The following is a 22,113-nucleotide window of genomic DNA, read 5'->3' as shown; positions in this document are numbered from 1 at the left end:
CATCGCTGAATGGGAAATACTGTAGTGGGACTGTTCTTTTAACTGCTTAATAACTTTTGTGCATGCCCGGAAAGAAAAACAAAACTTCTGATGCCATTGAAAAGAATACCAAGGACATATCTTTAGGCTTGGCAATATGGCCAAAAATCTTCTATCTCAATATACAAGAAGTTGGCTGGAAAAGGGTAAGGAACTGGCTGACGGATAAAGGCCCTCTGGTTTGGAGGGAAAATCTAGGTGACTGCATCTGTAGGTCATTTCAGGTCTTGATATACTGTATATCACTAATAGCATGTTTTCTGGGAAGTCAATAATAAATAGTCTTTATTATAGACTATAACATTGTGGTAAAGCATATTTTTGTATATCCCTGTGTGAATTAAATACTTGACAAATTAAAAGTACTGATTATTTTACATTTTTAAATTCATTTTGACAATCTATATCTCTTCATATCACTCAGCCCTACTGCACACACATGTTTATTCCATGTTCTCCATCTTGCTCTCTTTACACCCCTGTGAGGAGGCTAAAACCTTTACAAAAAAGAGCCCCTGATTTGATTCCATGCATATTGTCATCACCCGGGGTTTATGGATGTGACATTAGATATTAAGCTGAGCGGGGTTTGGAGGTTATCTGGTATTCCAAGCTGTGTGTAAAAAAAAAAAAGTCAAACCATGAAACAAGATTCACCACTGCGTGCGCTCCGGCGGGCACTTCATTCAGCATATCACATGGTGACTAAACCTTTGGGCTTCCTAGATTCATGTGTATGTGAGATGTAAAAGGTGGATATAGGTACAGTAAAAGCTGATTTAAATTTAAATATGACAGTTCTGGCATCATTCATAAAAGGGGAGTGTGACATTTATGATACCAAGGTTGCTGGTTGACAATGAAAGAAATGTTGAATCTGCTAAATTACCCCAATAAATGATTACTTCAGTAGGCCTAGTTCATAATGATTTAATGCTAACATGTCATATCATTTTTTAATTAACTTAGAACAGGAGAGATTGTGAAAGGTGGGGGCATAACTCAAGGAATAGCTGCACATTCTAAATCAGGTGTCCGGTATTCAGCTGCTAAATGCTTTACAAATGTGCCTTCACTAATTAAATCACTGAAGTAATATTGCAGTATGTTCAAGGCCACATACCTTTTAGTTTTTCAAATAGTTTACTGGTAAAATAAGAATACATCTGATTTCTAAGTCAACACAAATGTTACTGCCAGTAGATGAGAAAAACATTTGCTAGGGCAGAAAAAGGTATCTTGCACTGCTGTGGCAATCTCCAGCATCAAAGCAAGCCAGTCCTGCACCATTACAGCTCATATATCTCTCTCATAAACCTGTGCAGGGTGGTGCATTGCCTCCTGAATTGCTGAGTAGGCCTAGATTGAGCCAGTTTAAAATTGAGAGTCAATCAGCACAGGCCAGGCACGGTGTGTCAGCCCTCGTTAGCTATGACCTTGGGAGATAATAATGGCACTAAACTGGGTGTATGTGTGGGGTAATAGCGCCATGATTAAAGTATTATGTAGGAGAGCATAAATATTGGCATGTCTGCCAATGCACACAGTCATTCACCTAAACCTGCAGGAAGACTGCTGTGGTTTTGATAACTAAATGTTGAGAGGGCACGACTTGTAACGTGTGTACATTTGTGGAAACAACTTATGTGTTAAGGATTTTGTGTGAGTCTGTAGTTTGTCTATCCTGATGTTCTCATAAATATGCATAAATATGGGCTGGACAACTGATCAACACAATATGAACTGTTCCACGTTTGCTGTCATCAAACCATACAATGTTGATCATAAATGTGTGCCAAGCAGACAGGGACTAGTATGAATATTAATTTCTGACTGTATACATACCCTGGATCTAGACATGCAAGACAAGTGCACCTCTGAACCACACAAAGAACAACAAACAATCCCAAGACTCCTGATACCTGTCAGCTATCTGCCTTATGCATTCTCTTTGATAAAACACATGGGAACCACTGCATTTACAAAACACAGAAAATAGTTGCGCTCATGTTTTAAGAATAGGATAAGGCTTGATATGACTGATCTAGATAAACCCTGCTGTGAATAACTGTTAATAATCTCAGAGCAAAGAACAGACCTAGCTGCATTAGGATCCTGGTCCCAGTTTGAACTCAACAGAAATTACTTACGAAAAAGAAAGGAAAGGAAAAAACTAAGCCAAAACATTCGTTAAAGAACCAAGGATTTCAGTCTGCATATCAGTCAGCAATTCTGTCTTTGTCATTGTATTAAAACGGCAATAATTACCTTGCACTGATTAGAACGGGGGGAAGTCTATCGATTTTTTTTATTCCATTGTATGTTTATTGTGCATAAACAAAAAATAGGGGAAAACGCTTTAAAGTTAGCCCGTCCTCTAGCAGCCTGTATCTACAAATAATCAAATACATGATTCCTTGGGCGACATTCAACTTTGTCTGAGACAAGATCTGATTTTTACCCTTAAAAACATTTCATGTGTACAGCCAAAGCGAGAAAAAATGTCCCGTGTGTCAAACAAGGATAGAGAGACCTTGTACTTCGACCAAACACATCTGTATGACTGGGGACTTTGATTGAAGGATAATTGGGTGCAAGCTTGTTGAAATGGAGCCCCGCGATAGACCAGGAAATTCCACTTTCATGGACACGGCCCTGGCAAGGTTGACACTGGGTTCAACACCTGGCTTTATAAAAGTTATTAATGAAAAACTGTGAGAAAGTAAGAGATTTGAGGAACTAGATTCAACACTGGAGTTAAAGTGGTGATCAGTTCTACTACAGTAGAGTACATCACATGTTGTTCACAATGAATGCTTGCTTCATCATGTTGTTTCTTTCTCAATGCAAAACCACCCAAGGAGCTTATTTTCTGATGCAGAGTCATGTTAAACGTCTCGCCTTGTAATTTTAATTAAATGCATTAAGAGGAACGCACAGATTCAGCATTCTCATTACTATTCATTCAATAATAATTAAAATATCCATCTGTGAGTGTTAAATTGAAAACGTTGCCATGCGTATCACAATAGCAGCTTAATGTACCACCAAAATTTGTAGGCCAGTTGGAGGTAGTAGATGACTGGATGATTTGTGCATGACTAGATACAAAGGGTTTCCCCAGTTATTCATTTATACGCGCTGTTTAGATAGTTCCACCCACTGGCATAGACTCAACGATGACCAAACACACTGACTAATGCAGCACTACTTAGGGATAGTGCTGCATTAGTAATAAGATGACTAAGAGTGTGACGAGGACTGTCCTGCTTCACTGACACACACACACACACACACACACACACACACACACACACACACACACACAGACACACACACACACACACACACACACACACACACACACACACACACACACACACACACACACACACACACACACACACACACACACACACACACACACACACACACACACACACACACACACACACACACACACACACACACACACACACACACACACACACACACACACACACTCTGTTGGCTGGACTGATCCTGCATGGTAATTAACCATAATGATGCAAACAAGAACTCATTCCATCAAGGTCTGCTGTCGATGAACAGCAATCTGTTACAGTATCTGTGAGATTGCTAGAATTTGATCAGCTGAGGAGCAACTGTCGGGCTTTGAGAGAGGCCCTCTTTGCATGTATTTTACAACCTCCTTTCCTGCACAGTCCCTTTGATCGAAGGAAAAGCATTTATCGCATGGTGGGAAAATGGTTTTGATGACACTTGGACTCAAGCTCTACTCTCTTTAGAGTTGTACTAGAGGAAAAACAGGATTTTTAGGTGTACAGCAGTACGAGGTTATTTTTGTTGAGATTGTGTAGTTGAGGAGGCTTCAAAGCAAACAAGATGCTGCTGTCCTTATACTCTTTCTAATGGAGTTTTTCTCTTGTGAAAAACAGGCCAATGACGTATATTAAAAATCAGCATCATTGCAAATAACTCTGAATGAGATGTTGCCAATCAGAACTTATTGTCACCCAGCTAGTCTTTCCTTTGGTAGATCCTATAGCTTTTCCCCTGTTAGTATTCTCTGTAAGTCAAACCAGAAGGAAGAAAGGAAGTCACTTTCTCATTCCTGTTGTGAAGCAGAGACAAAGATAGACAGAAATGTGTTTGTTTCTACTGTATTGCTGTATATTATTCAGGTATGTTTAATTAATTCATGCTTATTGTGGTGTTGTTGTCTAATGGCATATGGCGGGAAAGACATCTGTTTAATCAACAACTTCCTCCGACAGTGCCTCAGTTGGGTGCGAGATGTTGCCTCTATTCTCAGATAGTATCGCAGAGGGATATGAGCCTCATAGAAATTCAAGAGACCGTCTCCAGGAGCTCCTCACAGCCAGGTACGGCAGCAGAGAAAACATGAAGTGAAACCCAGCCTGAGCACTGAGCCTGAGTCTTACACTGCTTGACGGTGCTTTAGTACTTAAATTATTTGAAGAGCCTTTATTATTGTCAGAGCACATTAATCTAGAACAGAACCGCTGCCATTTCCCTCACACAGCATCGAGGTAGAGTAGCCTTTGTAGAAGACAGGGTTTAGTCTCTCTGGTGATTGCTATAGGCTTCCTGTGCTTTTAATCAAGACGCTAGCACGCTCACATCAGCCCACTCCACAAAGACACTTAGAATATAACCTCTTCAATCCCCATCAACTGTGATTACCCCTCTTGAGGTGTTTGGAAATGTCACATTTTACATATCCTAATATTTCACCTGGCATAAAGTTCTGCCGTCTTCCCTGGAGTGAGGGGAATGTCAAGGGAAGGTGATATGCCAAGGCTGTTCCCCTTTAACCAGACCTGCTATGATTGTCTACCTCTGAGTCAGGCCACTGGGGTAATTGGGGTTCAAATGGTCTTCAACTTAGACTAGGCAGCAGATCACCACAACCACTATCAGTGTAATTAGATCTAATTGGTCCGGTGTTGCAGATGATTCCGATCAGACAAATAGCATTGACTAATTTAAATGGCGGTATGACCTTTTGAAAGCTTCAGTCTAATTAACCTTTGCGATGCAGGTACTGTATGTGGAAGTGGGCTACAGGCAACGACTGGCTGCCTGGCCACAGAGGGGGCTGGGTTATGATCACATATTGCAGCTAATTGCTGATGAAATTCTATGCATCACATACTGTGTATTTCCCTAAATCAAGCTAGGTGTCTGTTTCAACTCGAGATCATTAACTAGATAAACACTGTAATAGATAATGCAAGAATGTTTAAATTTTGATTATAAGGAACTGAAAAAACACGATATCCAGGTAGAAGAGAAAAAAAAATCCTGCATATCTTAATTAAAAAAAAACATATAAGCTATATTTACTGGTTTAAAGAAGGGGAGTAAGAAAATATTCATACACAGTGTTGCGGTATTATGTTTTGTGATACTGTATAAAATCTCTAAAACACTACATTTTTAATTAATTGTCAAATGTAAAGATTTATGACAGTGGTTCATTTTATGTTGTGGTTAAGAACCCACTGTTTATGCATATGACAGTATGTGTTTTATGCTACTACAGCTTTCCTTAAAAAAATGGATTTGAAAAATCGTATATTAATTTAGCCTTGCTTACATATTGAATCATCACAATTGTAACCTGATACGTATCGTACTGCCATATTATTGCCAATGCACAGCTCTAGCTTAGAGAAGGGCATTAACAAAAGTTATTAGTAATATTGCTACTTTTAGATGTGAGACAAAAAATGGTTAGAAGTTAGTTATATTGACCTGGTATTAGAAACAAACAGGTTCAACTCTTTCTTTCATATCATTTGGTCTTCATATTCTTCTGTGGAGGTGTTTCATCTTCATAAGGCACAGGTACATGGAGCATAGTGCAGCTGTCAAAGCAGAAGCAAGCAGACTGCTAAAACCTGCAGTAAAACTCTCATTCATCCATCCCAATTCATGACATAGTTTCCTTTTCTATGATCAGAAGCCAAGTATGTGCACAATCAGGACTCTATACTTCTCACAGTCATTATATAAATAAATCTGGAGTCACTTGCACTTGTGGACAATAATTTACGAGGAAAGGGGAGAGCAGCGGATAGAGGAAAAGTTTGTGCACGATCAGTTTAGTGCATAAATGAAAATTAATTAATCACTTGGGGAGTCTGCAAACCAAAATGGAATAGGGTGGAGCACAAAGCCGTTAAGTTTGATATGGTAGGGTCTGGAAACATAAATAATGACAAAGACAAAGAACAGTGCACTTAAATACGCAGTAAAAAACACATTTTCAAATATCACCAGTGACCTACTTTAATAAAGGTGGAACTGTAAAAGTTATTTACAGCATGTTTCATAAAATTCCTGAGAACAGAGGAGATTCTTTTAAAACTGGTCGGCCAAAACAGTGCGGTGTCTATCTAAAAGACACCTTGGGGGCAATGTCACCTATCCCAGTGATACAGTGTTTGTTTGTTCTTCACTTGCTGTCCCTGTCATGTTAAACAGATAATCTAGTCGGGGCTATCAACTAACATCTTCAAGCAAGGAGTGAATGCTGATATGTCACTACAAGATATTGTTTGCGGGGATGCCTTTTGGGAACACTGTCGGGCAAAATGAATGGGAGCTAATGCTCCTAGCATCCTTGGAATGAGCCCACAGACAAGGGTGGCTAATCCTATCATTCTACACCATTCATCTCCAATCCACTTGGCTTTCAGCAATTTTCTCAACGGGCAATTTGTGGTTTCCCTGCTGGATCTCCTCAAAGCCAGTGTGTTGTGACTACAAAACGCTTCCAGGGCCACCTGGGAGTCAGAGAGGAGGCCACTAAATGCAGTCTGGGACCCTGTCACTGTCCACACTGACAGCTGCCAGCCCACTGCGTGCTGCCAGAAATAGCTTAATGACAGATACTTCAAAAAAGCATCAAATTGTGGCCTGTCAACATCAAATTATGAACAGAACGGAGGCTCAGTTGCCCACAAGATCATTAGTCAACAACTAAATCGCTCACTGTATTTTTTCTTCCACTTAGCCTCAAGACAAAAATAATAGTTATTTTGTCTCAACAGAAAACTCCCCTAAGACTCAAAAGGGAGTCTAAATTCAATGAAACAATAATGATATTTTGGGTAAAGATGCTTATTCTTTCATTCTAAAGGTCACAGTCTAAGGGGTATTTAATATGATCACTAAAATAAAACAGATTTTGAGGCTGAAAGGCTTCCAGATGGTGGCGTCCCCCTACGCAGTCTGTCTGTTTCTGCCTGACAGATGCTACACTTGCTTCCAGGGAAGAATCTGAGCAGCCTTCCATGACTAACCAAGACAGGGGACCTGCATTAACTGTCTCCTCAGTTCCTTATACTGTATGGCTTTCCAGCTCTTTGGAGAGGAGGACCCCTCAGGGTCTGACAGTGCACAGATACAGTATACACATACCCAAGAGTGCATTGTTAAAATTAACATACACAGATTTGAATAATTCTCCCACCAGATAATAAATCCTTTATCCTGATTACAGTAGAAGATGATGTGATTGACAGGTCTCAGTCAGTTATGCATGTAAAGCACTGGATGGCACCTTTTCACACAAACAAAAACAATGTAGTAAGTTTCTCCTCTGTTTTCAAATGGACCATCCTCAGAGAAACTATGATGAGACCTACTAAACAACCTGGCTCAAGCAAATATTGACAGCCAACTGAAGCATCTTAACTCATTTCCATGACCAGCATAGCAGTGTTATCATGTCTAGACTCAATCCACCAAAAATCTGTATTTATAGCTATATTTTCTCATTGGCTCTTCACCTGGGCCTCCGTTGGAAGTAACAAAATACTGTAAAGTAACAAGCAGTGAGCAGAGGAGGGGGCTGTTTGACAACGCGCTCCTCATCAGTCCAGAGCTGAAACTCTACTCACAGGCTGCACAGCTCCCATGGCTCCCTGTGTGATGTTGCAGAGCACAGCCGGCAATGCTTGCATCCTGGCTGTGGTCAGTCAGAGCCCGGGGAGCTGTGACAGCATGCCGCTCTTTCAGCCGAAGCAAAAAAGGGAAAAAAAAGCACTGAAGCATATGAATCCTCTAGGTAGGGAAGAAATGAGTGAAGAACACAGGCACATGCATATGCCGCAGGAAGATGAATGTAAAAGACATAGTGTATGCATGCACATGAGCACTCATACACGGTATCACTTTCCAGCATTCACTGCAGCCACATTTGAAAAACAGAACTCAATAGGCCATTCAACCGTTGGATCTTTATCCAGAGAGTAAAACAAGAGCCAGGGTGTTAAAGCCAGAATCGTTCCAGATAGCTCTAGACTTGAGTGTTGGGGTTAAACAGCAGGTTTCTTGGCTCAGATTGATCGTCATTTTTCATCCGAAGGCCACCCCTCAGTAAGGCTTAGAACTGCATCCTATGCTTACAGTTTGCCCTGTGGGCCAGGAATTGCCATATAAACAAAATGTGCACATCTGCTTTTACATTTCAGCCAATATCCACTTGGCAAAGTATCCATCAGTATGAGTTTCAAGCCTTTAGATAAAAAACACTTTAAATGTTGTAAAAAATGTACTTCTTTGGTCTTGGAGAGTTTAAACAACATTGCACATTTCCAAAATTATCTCTTAAAATAAATTAAACAAGGGTCTCAGTTTACTGCCCTCATAATTCACCTTCTGAGCTGCCCACAAGGAAGATTTTCAAACATTATGGATTCAATGTTATTCCTTTATGCTGTTATTTTCAAATTAGTTTTATGTAATACTAATGGTAAGAAACTCAGAAACAACCACTAAACTCAGCCAGGCATCGCCTTAGGTTGCCTAAAAGTAACATTTTCCATCTTCCCCAGTTCTGTCCCAGTAGAGCTGTAAATCAGTACAATGCTGATCACTTAGGGACTGGAAAAGCACATCACTGAAAGACAGGAAAAGCTCTTCTATCTAATTTCTGACTTCAGGGGATACTAGTTAATGTCCCGTCATACACACTGAGCTGCCCTAAGGTAAAGGAAATACGTTTGCAGTCCTGAAATGCTGTGGTACCAGTAAACGCCTTGTCTTGACATGCTACAGTCACAAAAAGAGTTTGATGAGATGGTTGTGGTAGCCGTACTGTTTCGTAGCCTAAAGGCTGGCTTTGAGCTCGAAGAAACAGGGATTAACTCCTGAGCTCTGCTTCTTTTTAATCTTTCATGCTCAAGTTTATTTTGTGTTAGGCTTTGTTTTGACTCCTATTCCTTTGTAATTCCCTGGAATCCCCATTAGAGATCTAGCCGTCTAGGATTCCCAAATGTAGCAAATGTAGCCCCACACACACTTTGTCAACTTTGTAGACCCACTTGGCGAGGTGCCCGTCTTTGGTAGGATCTCTTATTTCTCTCACACAGCAAAACACATAGTAAGACCATTTCAGATGAGTCAAAATGAGCTTAAAGCTGATCGGCAAACCAAAAACTTGGACTCACCAGGAGGCCGTAAGACAGTCTGTTAACAAATAATTTGGACTACAGACCCTTAGAGCCTATGTTCAAGTAAGTCTTCCATATCAAGGCAAGCTAGAGTAAAACTAAATCAAGGCCACATCCTTGCTTGAAGAAACAGCAATTTCCCTTTTGCTTTTGGTAAAAAGGCTTTCTGTTGTCCTTGCAGCAAGGAGAGACTAAATGAACTGTGGCTGAGATAATGGAATGACAAGGCTCATCCTACAAGGCCAGTCAATCACATAACACCACTGTTTTCATTGAAGGCCTGCTCAACACAGAACAGCTGTATAAATACATTAGACAGGATCCAGGCAGCTCCCAGTAAAAATAGAAACTCTGTTTCTTATAAATATATGGATTGTTGGATAAATAAATCAAGTGATAGGCCTAAACTAAATAAATCTTTGGAATGTGCCAAAAACAATGCAAGGATTGGGACATTTGTCGATGAAAGCAGACAAGCTGCAATAGGCCTGAGGGGCCTGGTGCTGCAGAGTAGGCCTTGCCTCTGCCCATAAAGCCTTGAGCCTACCATAGGAATGATTCTAATGTTTAAATGACATTTTAATGTAATGTCATGCTTGTGGCTCATCATATCTGTTCAGCAGGCGTGCTACTGATTTGGATAAAATTTCAAAAACACTTATCACAACGACTACAGTCATGTAGCTTCACAATCCATTTAATTGCTACCTAGAGGTGTCTGTTGCACTCATAATAAGTCATCAACTGAGCAGGAATTTGTCACAATCATCTTTAATGAAAGTGGCACTCATATATGCCTCCTCTCTCTGTTGGTGAGTACTTTCATTGATTGGCCTCTGATGAGGCTGCAGGGCAGTAGGCTGGTGCAGAAAATGTGATTTGTGGCTATTTGGTGCAATACTGATTTGTTTACCCTCTGTGGGCAGGGCAAATCCATATATCACATGGACCAGACTGAAACATACGGTCCAGAACAGGCTAGAAGCTGGGATAGTGTGTGAATGATCGGCTGTTGCCAGCTGCGGATTGTGTGGGACTTTTCTTCTCTAAAGCCCTTATAAATCAGGCACATTCACTAAACTGTATGCTTTTCCAGTGTTTTAAAGAAGAAAATGCTTTTTGCAGAATTGGAAAAGTCATTTACAAGAAACAAAACATCTAAAATAACTCTTTGGTGCTAGACATTTATTTTCTTTCAGAAAAATAAAAGAAATCAGCATGTATGTCAAAACCTTTAGAGAATCTAAGAAAGGTCACAGTTTTCCAACCTAAAAGTGGCTTTTCAAATAATGATAAAGAAAAAACTGAGCAGTTATCCATAGTTGCAATATGGAGTGGTGGATACAAAGGCTTGCCGTTTATTTAATCACAAGCCAAAGTGGTCTACATGAAAAGCCTTCATTTGACAAACATGAAACGTTACCAATTTGTTGTGTTCTCTGTTCCTTTTGTTTAAATAAAGAAGATTAGGCTTTTCAGAACTGTATCGCAAATGAAAGATGCTAAAACCTTTTGTTCTTGTACCTTTTCTAAATTTCCTAAACTTTTCAAACACAGCTCTTCTCACTGAAGGCTTATTCACTGTCAAAAGAAAATACAGAGGCACATCATTTATTTCTTTCAAACTGCACAGAACAGGGGCACATTTCTCCTTAGATAAGTGTAAACTTATCTAGCATACTGTACTCACCACAGTGCTCAAGTCATGCTCCATCATCAGCCTGAGGGAGTTCTGGTAGCAGGAGGTGAGGTCATTGGTCTCGCTAGGGCCCACATGACCTCGAGCCACCGGGCCCACGGTGTGGATCACATCTGTCGGAAGGGGACACACAAAACGTTTATTTCAACGCAGCCCACTTCTAGCAATGTTACACTTTTGGCGTCATTTCTAGTTGTGTCCTGTAGTGTTAGGATAAGTACAAGGCTGCCATGCAGATGAGCAGTCAAGTCATAGTTTTTAGAATCTGCAAAATCACCATCAAATACAAAATACAATAAAGTTTGTATTCCTAATGAAACAATGGGGACAACATGGACAACCCGCGTCCTGAAAGGAATGCATTTATTCAGTAAATGAAACAGCAGCTTAGATAGAAAATCAATTACAAGATTCTTTTATGCCATCTACTCAAATATTCATATCTCTCCCTGTACTCTTTTTCCCTTCGCATAGTAATGTCTTTACCTGTCAATCACTGGTCTCCTTGTCTGGCCTGGCCAGACTGAGGAATGCAGCTTCTTAATTGAATCATAGGAGTGATGACAGAAAAGAAGAGTATCTAAGCAGTGACTTGACAGAAACATAATCTTCCGCATTCTGCTTGACTACCCTTGGTCCTCTCAGTGCTGGACAGGGCAACATCAATAAACGAGAAGTAACTCTGAATCACCCACAGAGCATTCCAGAGAGGTTCAGCACAGGTGATGCATTTACAAAGACAAACTGCAAGGACTTCAATGCACAGTGACACAAAGTTTTACAAAACACTAGTGTATAAAAAATACTATATTCATGAGAATTCCTCACAAAAGCAAACTTTTTGAGAGAATAGCGGTCTTTTACTTCATTCAGCAGTATAGGCTGGTGAATTTCAATTCATGGAGCATTAAAAATAGATAGACTATGATACATTTGCAATTTAACACATCAAGTCCCCATTTCGTTGCAATAAAATATTAAACCCTGTTTTAGTGTGAACACTGAGGGAACAGACCTGGTTCAGGTAAGGGCATGTGAGAAAAAAAAAACCCAGCAGCCTTATGTGTTTTCTTACACGTAACCTCACCGTTTACTTATAATATAAAACACTTAGCCTCACTTTCCCACTGAATAAATGTAGACTATATTACTAGTCTACTTGACCATAAATCATTTATAGATTAAATTTAGTTCTCAGTTGTATGTCTGGTTGCTTAATAGGTCAGGATGATAAAATGCATGGGGAAACAAGATAATCAAGTGGCTTTCACTGGTGTTGCTTTAGGGGTAAGATTTTGTGTTTGGGAGAGGTAAGAAACAAGGCGATCCCCAGCTAAGCTGCTGTTGGGCTGTAATGAGAATGGAGCTGTCTGAAGTATTGTCTTTTTCCAGAGTAGCAGGCTGAAAATTGAACAGCACAATGTGGTTATAATAGGACACGTGGTAAGTTGTTTTTCGTGCATAATTCATGAGGTTCTTCACTACAAGAACGGCAACATGCCAATTAGGGTGTGGGCAAGCGCCAAAAACCAGACTACTGGTGAATTCATGAAAATTTAAACAGTTCTTATCTCACCAGCACCGCTGTCTCCACTCGCATCCTCAACACTTCCACATCAAATAAATATTTATGTAACTGTGTTTCTGTAAGGTAAAAGGCATATTTCCCTTTGTAACTAAGGAGGGATATTACAGGGAGGACAGTTGCTGTATAGCTCCAAAACACTCTGGCAGCTGCTTCAGTGTATCTGTAAACCCAAACACATATGACCTCTTTACCCCTGGTCTCAGAGGAACGGATTTTTTTTTGTTTCTCTTTTATTTAAAGGGAAAAGCCTTGCAGTTTTCTAAATCCAACAAAATCAAATTATTATTTGCATTGATGTGTTCTGGGTCATTAATCTGCTTTACATTGTGGGTACTTTATTTAATCCTAATTTCTGAAAGACTTGAGCTTGTACTGGAAAATAACTTTGTCTGCATAAACACTGAAATATAAATAATTTTAATTAGTTCGGCAATATCAATAAATAGATGCTTGTCAGTGTAGTGCATTAGGTATGGGGAAATTAAACCTGAAGACATTCTTGCCTAAAGGTTAGGACCCCTGATAAGCAAATATGTTATTTTTCCAATGTGTTTGAAAACTCAGGAAATGGTTATTCATGACCACAATGTTTTTCAATGCATACATTATACGAAGATGCTCTTTGCAATGAGAGTTTGAAAAGCTCGGGCAGATAATCCATCCAACATGGGTCTTTATCATTTTTGTTCCTTTTCTCCTGGTGGAACCATCAGCTTTTGTCATCATTTACATTCATTAGCTAACAAACACATTTCAGTGCTACTCAGAAGCACTCATTGAAACATGTTTAAAATTAGCTCTGTGCATCTCCATACAAGAGGTACATACATCTCTATCTTTAGCAGGGTTGAAAATATTACTAGCTATCCTCTTGAACTTTGGAGGGTTGGCCTTTATTGCGCATGATAACAGATGCAGAAAAAATCAAGAGACATGACCCGATGAAACACATTCAAAGGATGCTCTTGTTTAGTATGTTCAAGGCAATTGAATCATTCAATATCCAATCTTCACATCGAAAGTCATATTCTGCAGCTCCAACCTGTTAAAAGAAGATGACTTCAAATAAGCCTATGAGTGGGGAATGAAAACGCCAATCATTTTAAAATTAACCTGTTAAGAATCTGCAGAATTATGATATACAGGTGAGCATAGAAATGGAATTTAATGGAAAACTTCTTTATCAAACATACAATCAAATCCCCACTACACAGACCTCCTTCAAGACCCTTGCCTTTCCAATTCCACCGGTACGTAATGAGCTTCCATCCCCGGAAATGTTTTTGTAGTTGTTTTTTTTCTCAGAATATCTCCACTAGATTTCTTCACTGTGGTCTCTTGCTTGGGGCTACAAGGTCGGTAACACAATTGACCCAGCAAAGACTGATGATTGCCATTCAAACCATGCTTTCTTTCCCCATAAGCCCATAAGCTCTGCAAAGAAAAAAACCCCGATAACAACAAAACAATAACAATCCCGCGGGTTTCTTCTTTTTAATGAGAGTCAAGGATAATAATTTTAAAGTTGTGTGTTAAATTCCAGGTGTTAAGTTAAATACCATAACAAGACTGATAACGACTGATATGGTCTATTGTGCTATGACGATACTTTATAAAGCTACAGACTTTGAATTAAATTGTTGACTTGCATCCTCTCTGTTACTATAGCCGTTTCCTCCTATAAACAATGTCCAGAGAATCAGGTGCATACATTGCCCATAGTTTCCTTTTCTCACATGTTTTTGATTACTTAATGGAAATACTCTTGTTTGGTTCAGGTGAGGGATGCCATAAAGAGTCTCTTGTCATTCTTTGAATTTTTCTAATGATTTCAGTTTGGGCCCTTACCAAGATAATTTCCAGAATCTTGTTGTATCTCCAGTTAAACATTTTCGTTGGCGTCTTCGTCTTCTCCTTCACCCTCGAATGTTTAAATGTATTACTTCAGTTTCGCGGCAACCGCATGAAAGAAACATCATCAACAGGCCCACTTGCACAGTTTGAATTCTCCGCACAATGAGCTGCTCTATTCACACATGGTCTCAATCGGACATTACACAGACTTTGTACTAGGGAGCTGGCAAGGTAAAGTCTGTTTAATGTCTGGTCCAACTGATTCAGACATTTGCTTTCTCACATACAGTTCCTCCGGGTAATGTCTAAATTCAGCATTACGGTGGATGTGTGAAAGGGGCTTATTACAGGCAGGTTTGCTACTGACTGCAAACTGCCTTAACAGGGATACAGTGGAGTTGTTGCTCAGTCATTTTCATTCTAAATGGAGTCAATGTGCCACAATGCATACATGATGCCTGCCTGTTCTAGAACTCTAATGTACCATAATGAGCATACATTTTAATAATAATGAGGCATTATAGGATTCAATTATACAAAAATACAGATAATTTAGAGTGCCTTTGTCTGAAAAACCCTCAACACCCTGAGTGTGTTAGAAGGAGTGTCCTCGTTCTGTAACAGCAGGGACCCTGGAGATTAGTGGGGCAAGTATACAAAAATTACTCTTAAATGATTACCCATCAGGTGCAATAATAACAACATAAGTGCAAATGAAAGACATGATTCTCATATGCATTTCTCACATCAGACTGAACATCTCTATTCAAACCCAAAATAATTTGAATTCAGGAAGTGACAGCATTGCTCCCCAAACCACAATACAGTAATCTACTGTACCATTGTTGTTTGGTAGAAACCAGCACGTATGTATGTTTCTTTATGCTGACCTATTCAGATGACAAACATAACTTGACATATTCTCTCTATTCTATCCTCTTAATACATGGGCCTTACTGTGCAGTTCCATTATGTAGGAAAATATAAATATCAGATGAGGACTCTGGAGAAAAAGAATAAAAAATAAATCCTAATGGAGACATCCCTAGTAGCGTGTGAGTTTCGGTAAGCCTGTTCGGGAGGGACTGGACATGAAATGACCCTTTACCACACCAACTTTGAAGCATGTGTGTGTGAACATCTTAGATGAGCCTACTAAAATATTCCTCAGCTGAATAACTACCAAGGGGACATGCTCACTTCAAAGAAGCCACTTTCTTAGCAACTAAAAATCTTTTGAAATATCTAGACTTCATTTAGAAGAGAAGTGCGATGCTATTTCAGGGAGGACCAGCACTTCACAGCCTAATCAATCTTTCATTTTTACTTGCCTGGACTGACTTTGAGACTGCTTTGCCATTCCACATAACTATCCAAAAAGGCTTTATCACGTTTACTGTAGTGTGACTGCCCCTTAACAGTCATATTCTCGCCAACAATAGAGATATGTGGATATGAGAGCCTCATTTATATCTATTATAATTCACAAGAACCAGCATACAATAATCAAACCACTTTTGTGCTGCCCATGGCAATTATCCTCAACACTCAAGAACCAACAAAGCACATAATGACTTTGAGTCCATTAAGAAATTCAGCCAAAATTGAATTTAACAGCAATCATTATTTTCATGGAGTAAGCCAGAATTTGTATGGCGACTGAACTGTATGCTTACTTGTTTGTGGAGGCCTTGCTAGTAGAATTAAGTTGCTCTATTAAGTTCTATGACTGATGCTGAAAATAAGTCAGATCATCAGAAGTCAAGAGGTACAGAGTAGCTCAGTGACTTACTCTCATTGTTATGGACAGATCAACACAATGCTAATGCTGAGGCTATTTCTTATATACAGTTAAAAAAAAACATATCTGCATAGTAATATCAGCAAAAGCACCATCTGGGGAATGCTGTGTCTATTCTGAAAATCTAGGAGTAGACGCTCTGTGTTGTGCAACAACTGCCTATCTTTTGTTATAAGGCTTGATTGTGTCAGACTTTATAGTGTAATGCATCAGAGAAAATTAAAGAAAGAAGATCAATAAAAAAACACAGCACTTGCTGAAATCTCGTCTGTGTGTCGTTAATATTGAATTTCTTTTGTTGTTTTTTCCCCCAAAAGCATAAACAAAACAAAAATGGAAACAAAACACAGAAGAGCAGACGAGGGAGTGTCATGTAAAAGCTAATTCAGCGGTGAAGCACACAGGGGAGATATATATAGCTATTCTGCTCTATATGGGTTGAAACTTCATTCCAGCCACACCGTAATCTGTGATGTTGACACAGACATTTCCACTTCATAAGACAGCTTCATAAGACAGCTTCATAAGAAGTAGTTCAGCAGCATTTTTATGTTAGTTAGTCTGTTGTAACACATATGTTATGTAGACTACATTAAAGGTCCCAACCTGTAAAAAGTGAGTTACCTCTGCTGAATTCTCACAATATCGCAGGTTAACACCAGAATCCTGAGATCACATACCACACAAAAATCCACTTTGTCAGGCTCCAATATGTTTGAGTTTACAGTAGATAGTATTAAAACTGACACTGAAGGTTTTGCTTGTTGGAAAATATTGGACTTTTTTTTGAAAGTGCCCGTCCTTCTCCAAAAAGTGACCAATGAGGTTTTTAAGAGATATGTACTAAAATGGAGTGTTGCAGACAGAGGGTAAATACAGTTATATCCAGACAAAGAATGTGTTTTTTAACAATTTAAGTATGTAAAAATGTTCCAGTATGAACCCAAAATATGTAAGTATGAACCCAAAAATGAACAGAATAACATTTTTAACTGTTCACTACATGAGGATGAAAGTTGAAGACATTATTGTATATAACCCCATATTAACTCAGTGCTGTATAATTTCATGCTCTTGTTAAACATTGTTGAGCATGGCCAAATAGTCAAAATAAAGCATCCATACTTCAACTTTTATAGACATGTTGGTTTTAATTAAGGACTGTTTCCACACATCTAAACAAGACAGCAAATAAGTGGCCGTCATTGTGAACTGAAAGGAAACGCCAGCTTTTGTCAATCACAAAGCTTTCTCTTCAAAGCTTTCAACGGCCCTTGAAGAACAAAAAGAAAAAGAAAGAAAGATGACATCTCGCTTGAAATGCCTCTCCAACATTTCCCATTCCTTCATCTGTACATGTGACTTACTGTCAGTGTGTCAGAGCGGTACATGGCATGTTAGAGTTTTGGCAGGTGAGAATTCACCTGCGTCAACACCCCATGTTGTAGATTTACTGAACAATTCTGTACCCAGAAATTTTAAAATACAAGATAGCAGAAATAGTCAGAGAGAGAGCGGGTTAATGCGTGGTAACATTTTCTCCACTAAATTATGTACCTTTTTATTTAGAAAAGCCCCAAGTATTGCAGTTGTTCCATCCAAACTAAAAACATCCTCATTCTCAAGTGCTTTCAGCTTAACGTTTTAAAACTCCTTTATTGTATTATGTCTTCTATTTTTGCTCTTTTTTTTGTGTTGTTTAAACTTTTCTGCACAGCACCTTGAACCTACTTCTATGTCTGTGATATGCTTCATAAATAAAACTACCTTGCCTTGATTGGCTTTTAACGAGTGAAACGATTTAGCTAGGTTTTAAAAAGATTGATATGATATTTGCATACTTGTGCTCAAATGATAACAAAGAGATAAAGAGTGAGAGAATTGGTTGTGAGTTACACACACATTAAAAAGAAACTGCAAGACTGGGGGAGATGGTTTGTGTGTTTGTGTGTGTCTGTGCGCGTGCATGTGTGTGTTTTGGGGAGTTGTGTGGGTGAAGTCTCGGCACTTAAAGCATGTTAACACTGCTCCCTGATGCTTCTTTAATGGCTCAGTGGTAATAGATTTCAAAATGAATCAGGTGAGTGTATTTGTATCTTTGTATAACTCAGCAAAATATATCAAATATATCAAACAACAACCAGTACAACTGTGCCAGTTTAGGTAAAGGCCACATTACTTCCTGATAAAAAATGTAAGTACTGTACAGTAGATGCCAACCACTGCCACTCGAATTCTAATTCCATAATACCCACAGGAGTGACCATGTTTTCTGTAATTAAGTGTATTTTGGTGTGATTGCTAGCCTGCACACTCTCAGCATGCACACAGCTGTTCCCACGTCGGTCGCTGAGGATTACTAAATGAAGTGTGTACACCCACTCGGACATGGAACTGGTGTTGTCATGGTGACGGAGAGTGCAGAGTGATCCCCTAACGCTCGCTGAAGCTCCAATCTGAAAGAGGGGGCTTTTTGCAAACCTGGAGGGGTCTGCTGCAAGCCGAGCAGATACAGTTGTTAGTGCAATAATATTCCCTTCTTTAAAAATGGATTAGGGGTGCCTTAGTGATTATTCATTCGCTGGGCTTCCAAAGAGCTTTTCCATTGTGAGTGTCACTGAGAATCTGTCACACTTAAACAGAAGAAGGGCTAAAGAGCAAAAGGGGAGCCGTTAGAAAGGATGATAACAGAGCATAACGCACATGTGCAATATCAAAGGAATGTTTTTTGCTGATTGTGAACAATAATTATTTAATAATAGTTCATACAGAACAAGAACAGCTAAGATTAGTTTAGTTATAGCTAAGATATGTTTTATGCATGGTTCTTACCGTACTTTATTAATCACTTTTGACATGATGCTCGGGCCCTTTCAGTGCCATTTTTCATGAAGCACTGATCAGCACTTTTTCATACTGTCAATTATGATGCGTGTGATTTTTTTTCAATATTCCGGTGTCACACTGTGGACATGCACATACAGAACACAAATATAAAAACAGTAAAATACTTTTATCTTCAAATGTCAAGAAGCTCTTCAAGTGAAAGAAAAGAACACTAAATGGAAACGCCATCTCTCAGGCTGCTGGCAAACACTTTTTACTGCTTTACTGTACTGAACAGAAGGTGAGGTAGATATGTGTGTGTCTGTGTGTGAGGGTGAGAGAGAGAGAGAGAGAGAGAGAGAGAGAGAGAGAGAGAGAGAGAGAGAGAGAGAGTGTACATTGGCCTCATACTGAAGGACAAGAACATTGGGAATGTGATGATTGTTTTGCTGTACACATGCTGTAAGAATGGCCCTGGTAGTGTCTACAGGGACAACGGGCCCAGGGTAAAGACAGAGGGAGGAAGTCACTGAGCAGCACCACCAGCTGTTTCCACTGCTCTGGGCTTTCTATAACATTCCTCTAAGCTTGAATGAGCTGCCAAGTGACACTGCTCTCAACAACGCTCGCTAGTTCTGATGCTTGCTCTTTTTTCACTCAGTTCTTCAAAGCATTTTCTAGATGTTTTGAATAAAATGTGATTATGAGACTAGTTTTGCCATGCATGAGGCGAGACTGGTGATATACACAGTACCATTTCCAGTGTAGCAAATGTACACGTATAAAAACAAGCATATATATGTATAGTCGAAATGGGGGAAAAAAGGTACACATACAGTGTTTTAAAAGGAAACATGCACAAAAAACCCCACAAAAAACATGAACTTCAAGTGACACTTGATTTTGATTAGCTGAGTGGCTTTCGAAGCTGTTAAAACATAAAGCTGTGAAAGCATCACAACATCAGTGTGACTGTGCCAATTATTCACCAGAATGAGGACAGCCTCATGTGTTGCTCTCTTCTATTTAGTACCTGTTTACTTTAAACATGTTTAGAATAAGCAAAGGGGGTTTAAACTTGTACACCATAAGATTTGAGATACCTTGTTTTTAGCGGCCTCTTTGGCGGTAAGATGTAATTGCAGGCGAGCCTGTACTTTTAGAGCCCTCAATCTTGTTACGAACCCCGTCACTATGTGTGCTGACTTTTTTTTTTTGCTTTTTTGTAAACTTTATTGACACACATTCACCTTCTCTACTTCCGGTCCCTCCCCTACATCTTACCTTCTTAAATCCACACACACACATGTTCCTATTACAATTCTGGCCTTACTACAAGCCTGACTCAAGTTGGAAGATCACAATTTCCAATTACAAGTGAATGTAGCATAGCCATTGGTGACAATCTGGGCCGACAAACCAATTGCAGTCAGCAGCTTCGCTAACATGGCGGCTTATTTACATCTAGCCCGGGGATGTTGCCACAGACACAGATATTGGAATACTCGGCAAAAGGCAAGTAAAAGTGCTTTCATTAGTGGGTCAGATGATCAGTCACCATTGTTTTAACTCTCTCTTTGATAGAAAGTCCCTTTAAGGCAATGAAATAGATGAAAATCTTACTTAAGTTAACAGCTGCCCCTCAGCTGTTCTAAAATCACTGTAAACTATAGCCTCTCATGGCTTATTGCTTAATAATAAAAAAAATGTTTTATTTTAGCTGTACTGTTCCATCAGTTACAACCATTGCATCTCACTTACTCTGCATACGACTGTGTCAATTTCTTTCTAGTGTCTGCAGGCGTGTCTTGGTTATATGTGGTGATGTAGCTCAGAACCAGCATGCAGACACTGTTCAAGAGCAAGCAGCCATGCTGAGTCAACCACATACATGTTGTGAGGAAAATAATAAGTTTGATTTCCTGTACAACATGGACCCCCTTAGAAACACCTTTGAGAGATGCTGTTGATGGGGGTCGGGAACTGCAGGCACGGTGGCTAGATTTGAATATAACTGGCAGAGACAATCTATACAATCACATACAGTAGGGATTTGCAATATCTATTGTTCACTTGCCAGTTCCCCAGCAGCAAGGAGCCATGTTATGGCAGGGCTTTAAAGGCAACCTGCTCTGTTTCCTTTGTAGTAAATATACAAAACAAACAACATAGCGTCTGAGTATAGCCTTTCATCTTTGCCACTGAACATTAGACTGGGATGTTGTTACCTGTCTACTGCATCTCATCATTTCTCTGATTAGGGCACCAAGCAGCCTGGGCAGTGCATCATAATTCTATGGGGGCCTGTGCGAGCAGGTCGTTGAGCTGGTGAGTTGAGCTTCATGAATCTTTGAAATGTCAGTAAGGTTTACACACACACACACACACACACACACACACACACACACACACACACACACACACACACACACACACACACACACACACACACACACACACACACACACACACACACACACACACACACACACACACACACACACACACACACACACACACACACACACACACACACACACACACACACACACACACACACACAGTTGTGGAAGCACAGCTGCAGGGAGACTGAAAGTGATGTGGCCTTCACAGATGCTATTACTCGTCATTTCAATTAAGACATATGCTCCCGACTTGGATTTGATGGAGAAAGACACTGCTGGTCGAGAGATTAAGCACGCTCTCATTCCAGCAACATGTGTACACACTCTTCAAATTATCCTAATGACATTAATTACAAAGGCGCATTCAAGCCACTGTTTGGGTAAGTAAGGGTTGGGAAATGGGAATAAATAGT

At 39.6% G+C, this 22,113-nt stretch overlaps 1 protein-coding gene across 2 annotated transcripts in view; it reads right to left on the bottom strand.

The window, feature by feature from the left end:
- macrod2 (mono-ADP ribosylhydrolase 2) overlaps positions 1–22,113 on the bottom strand; it is a 446,660-nt gene that overhangs the window by 122,652 nt on the left and 301,895 nt on the right. For both annotated transcript variants that reach the window (XM_083922595.1, XM_083922596.1), the window contains exon 6: positions 11,218–11,339. In XM_083922595.1, the coding sequence (XP_083778721.1) occupies positions 11,218–11,339 (122 nt within the window). The remainder of the gene's footprint in view (positions 1–11,217; positions 11,340–22,113) is intronic.

This window comes from Echiichthys vipera (assembly GCF_963691815.1).
Source record: "Echiichthys vipera genome assembly, chromosome: 11".
NCBI lineage: Eukaryota > Metazoa > Chordata > Actinopteri > Perciformes > Trachinidae > Echiichthys > Echiichthys vipera.
Note: the sequence above shows the minus strand (reverse complement) of the source record. Positions and strands in the feature narration are given on the sequence as shown.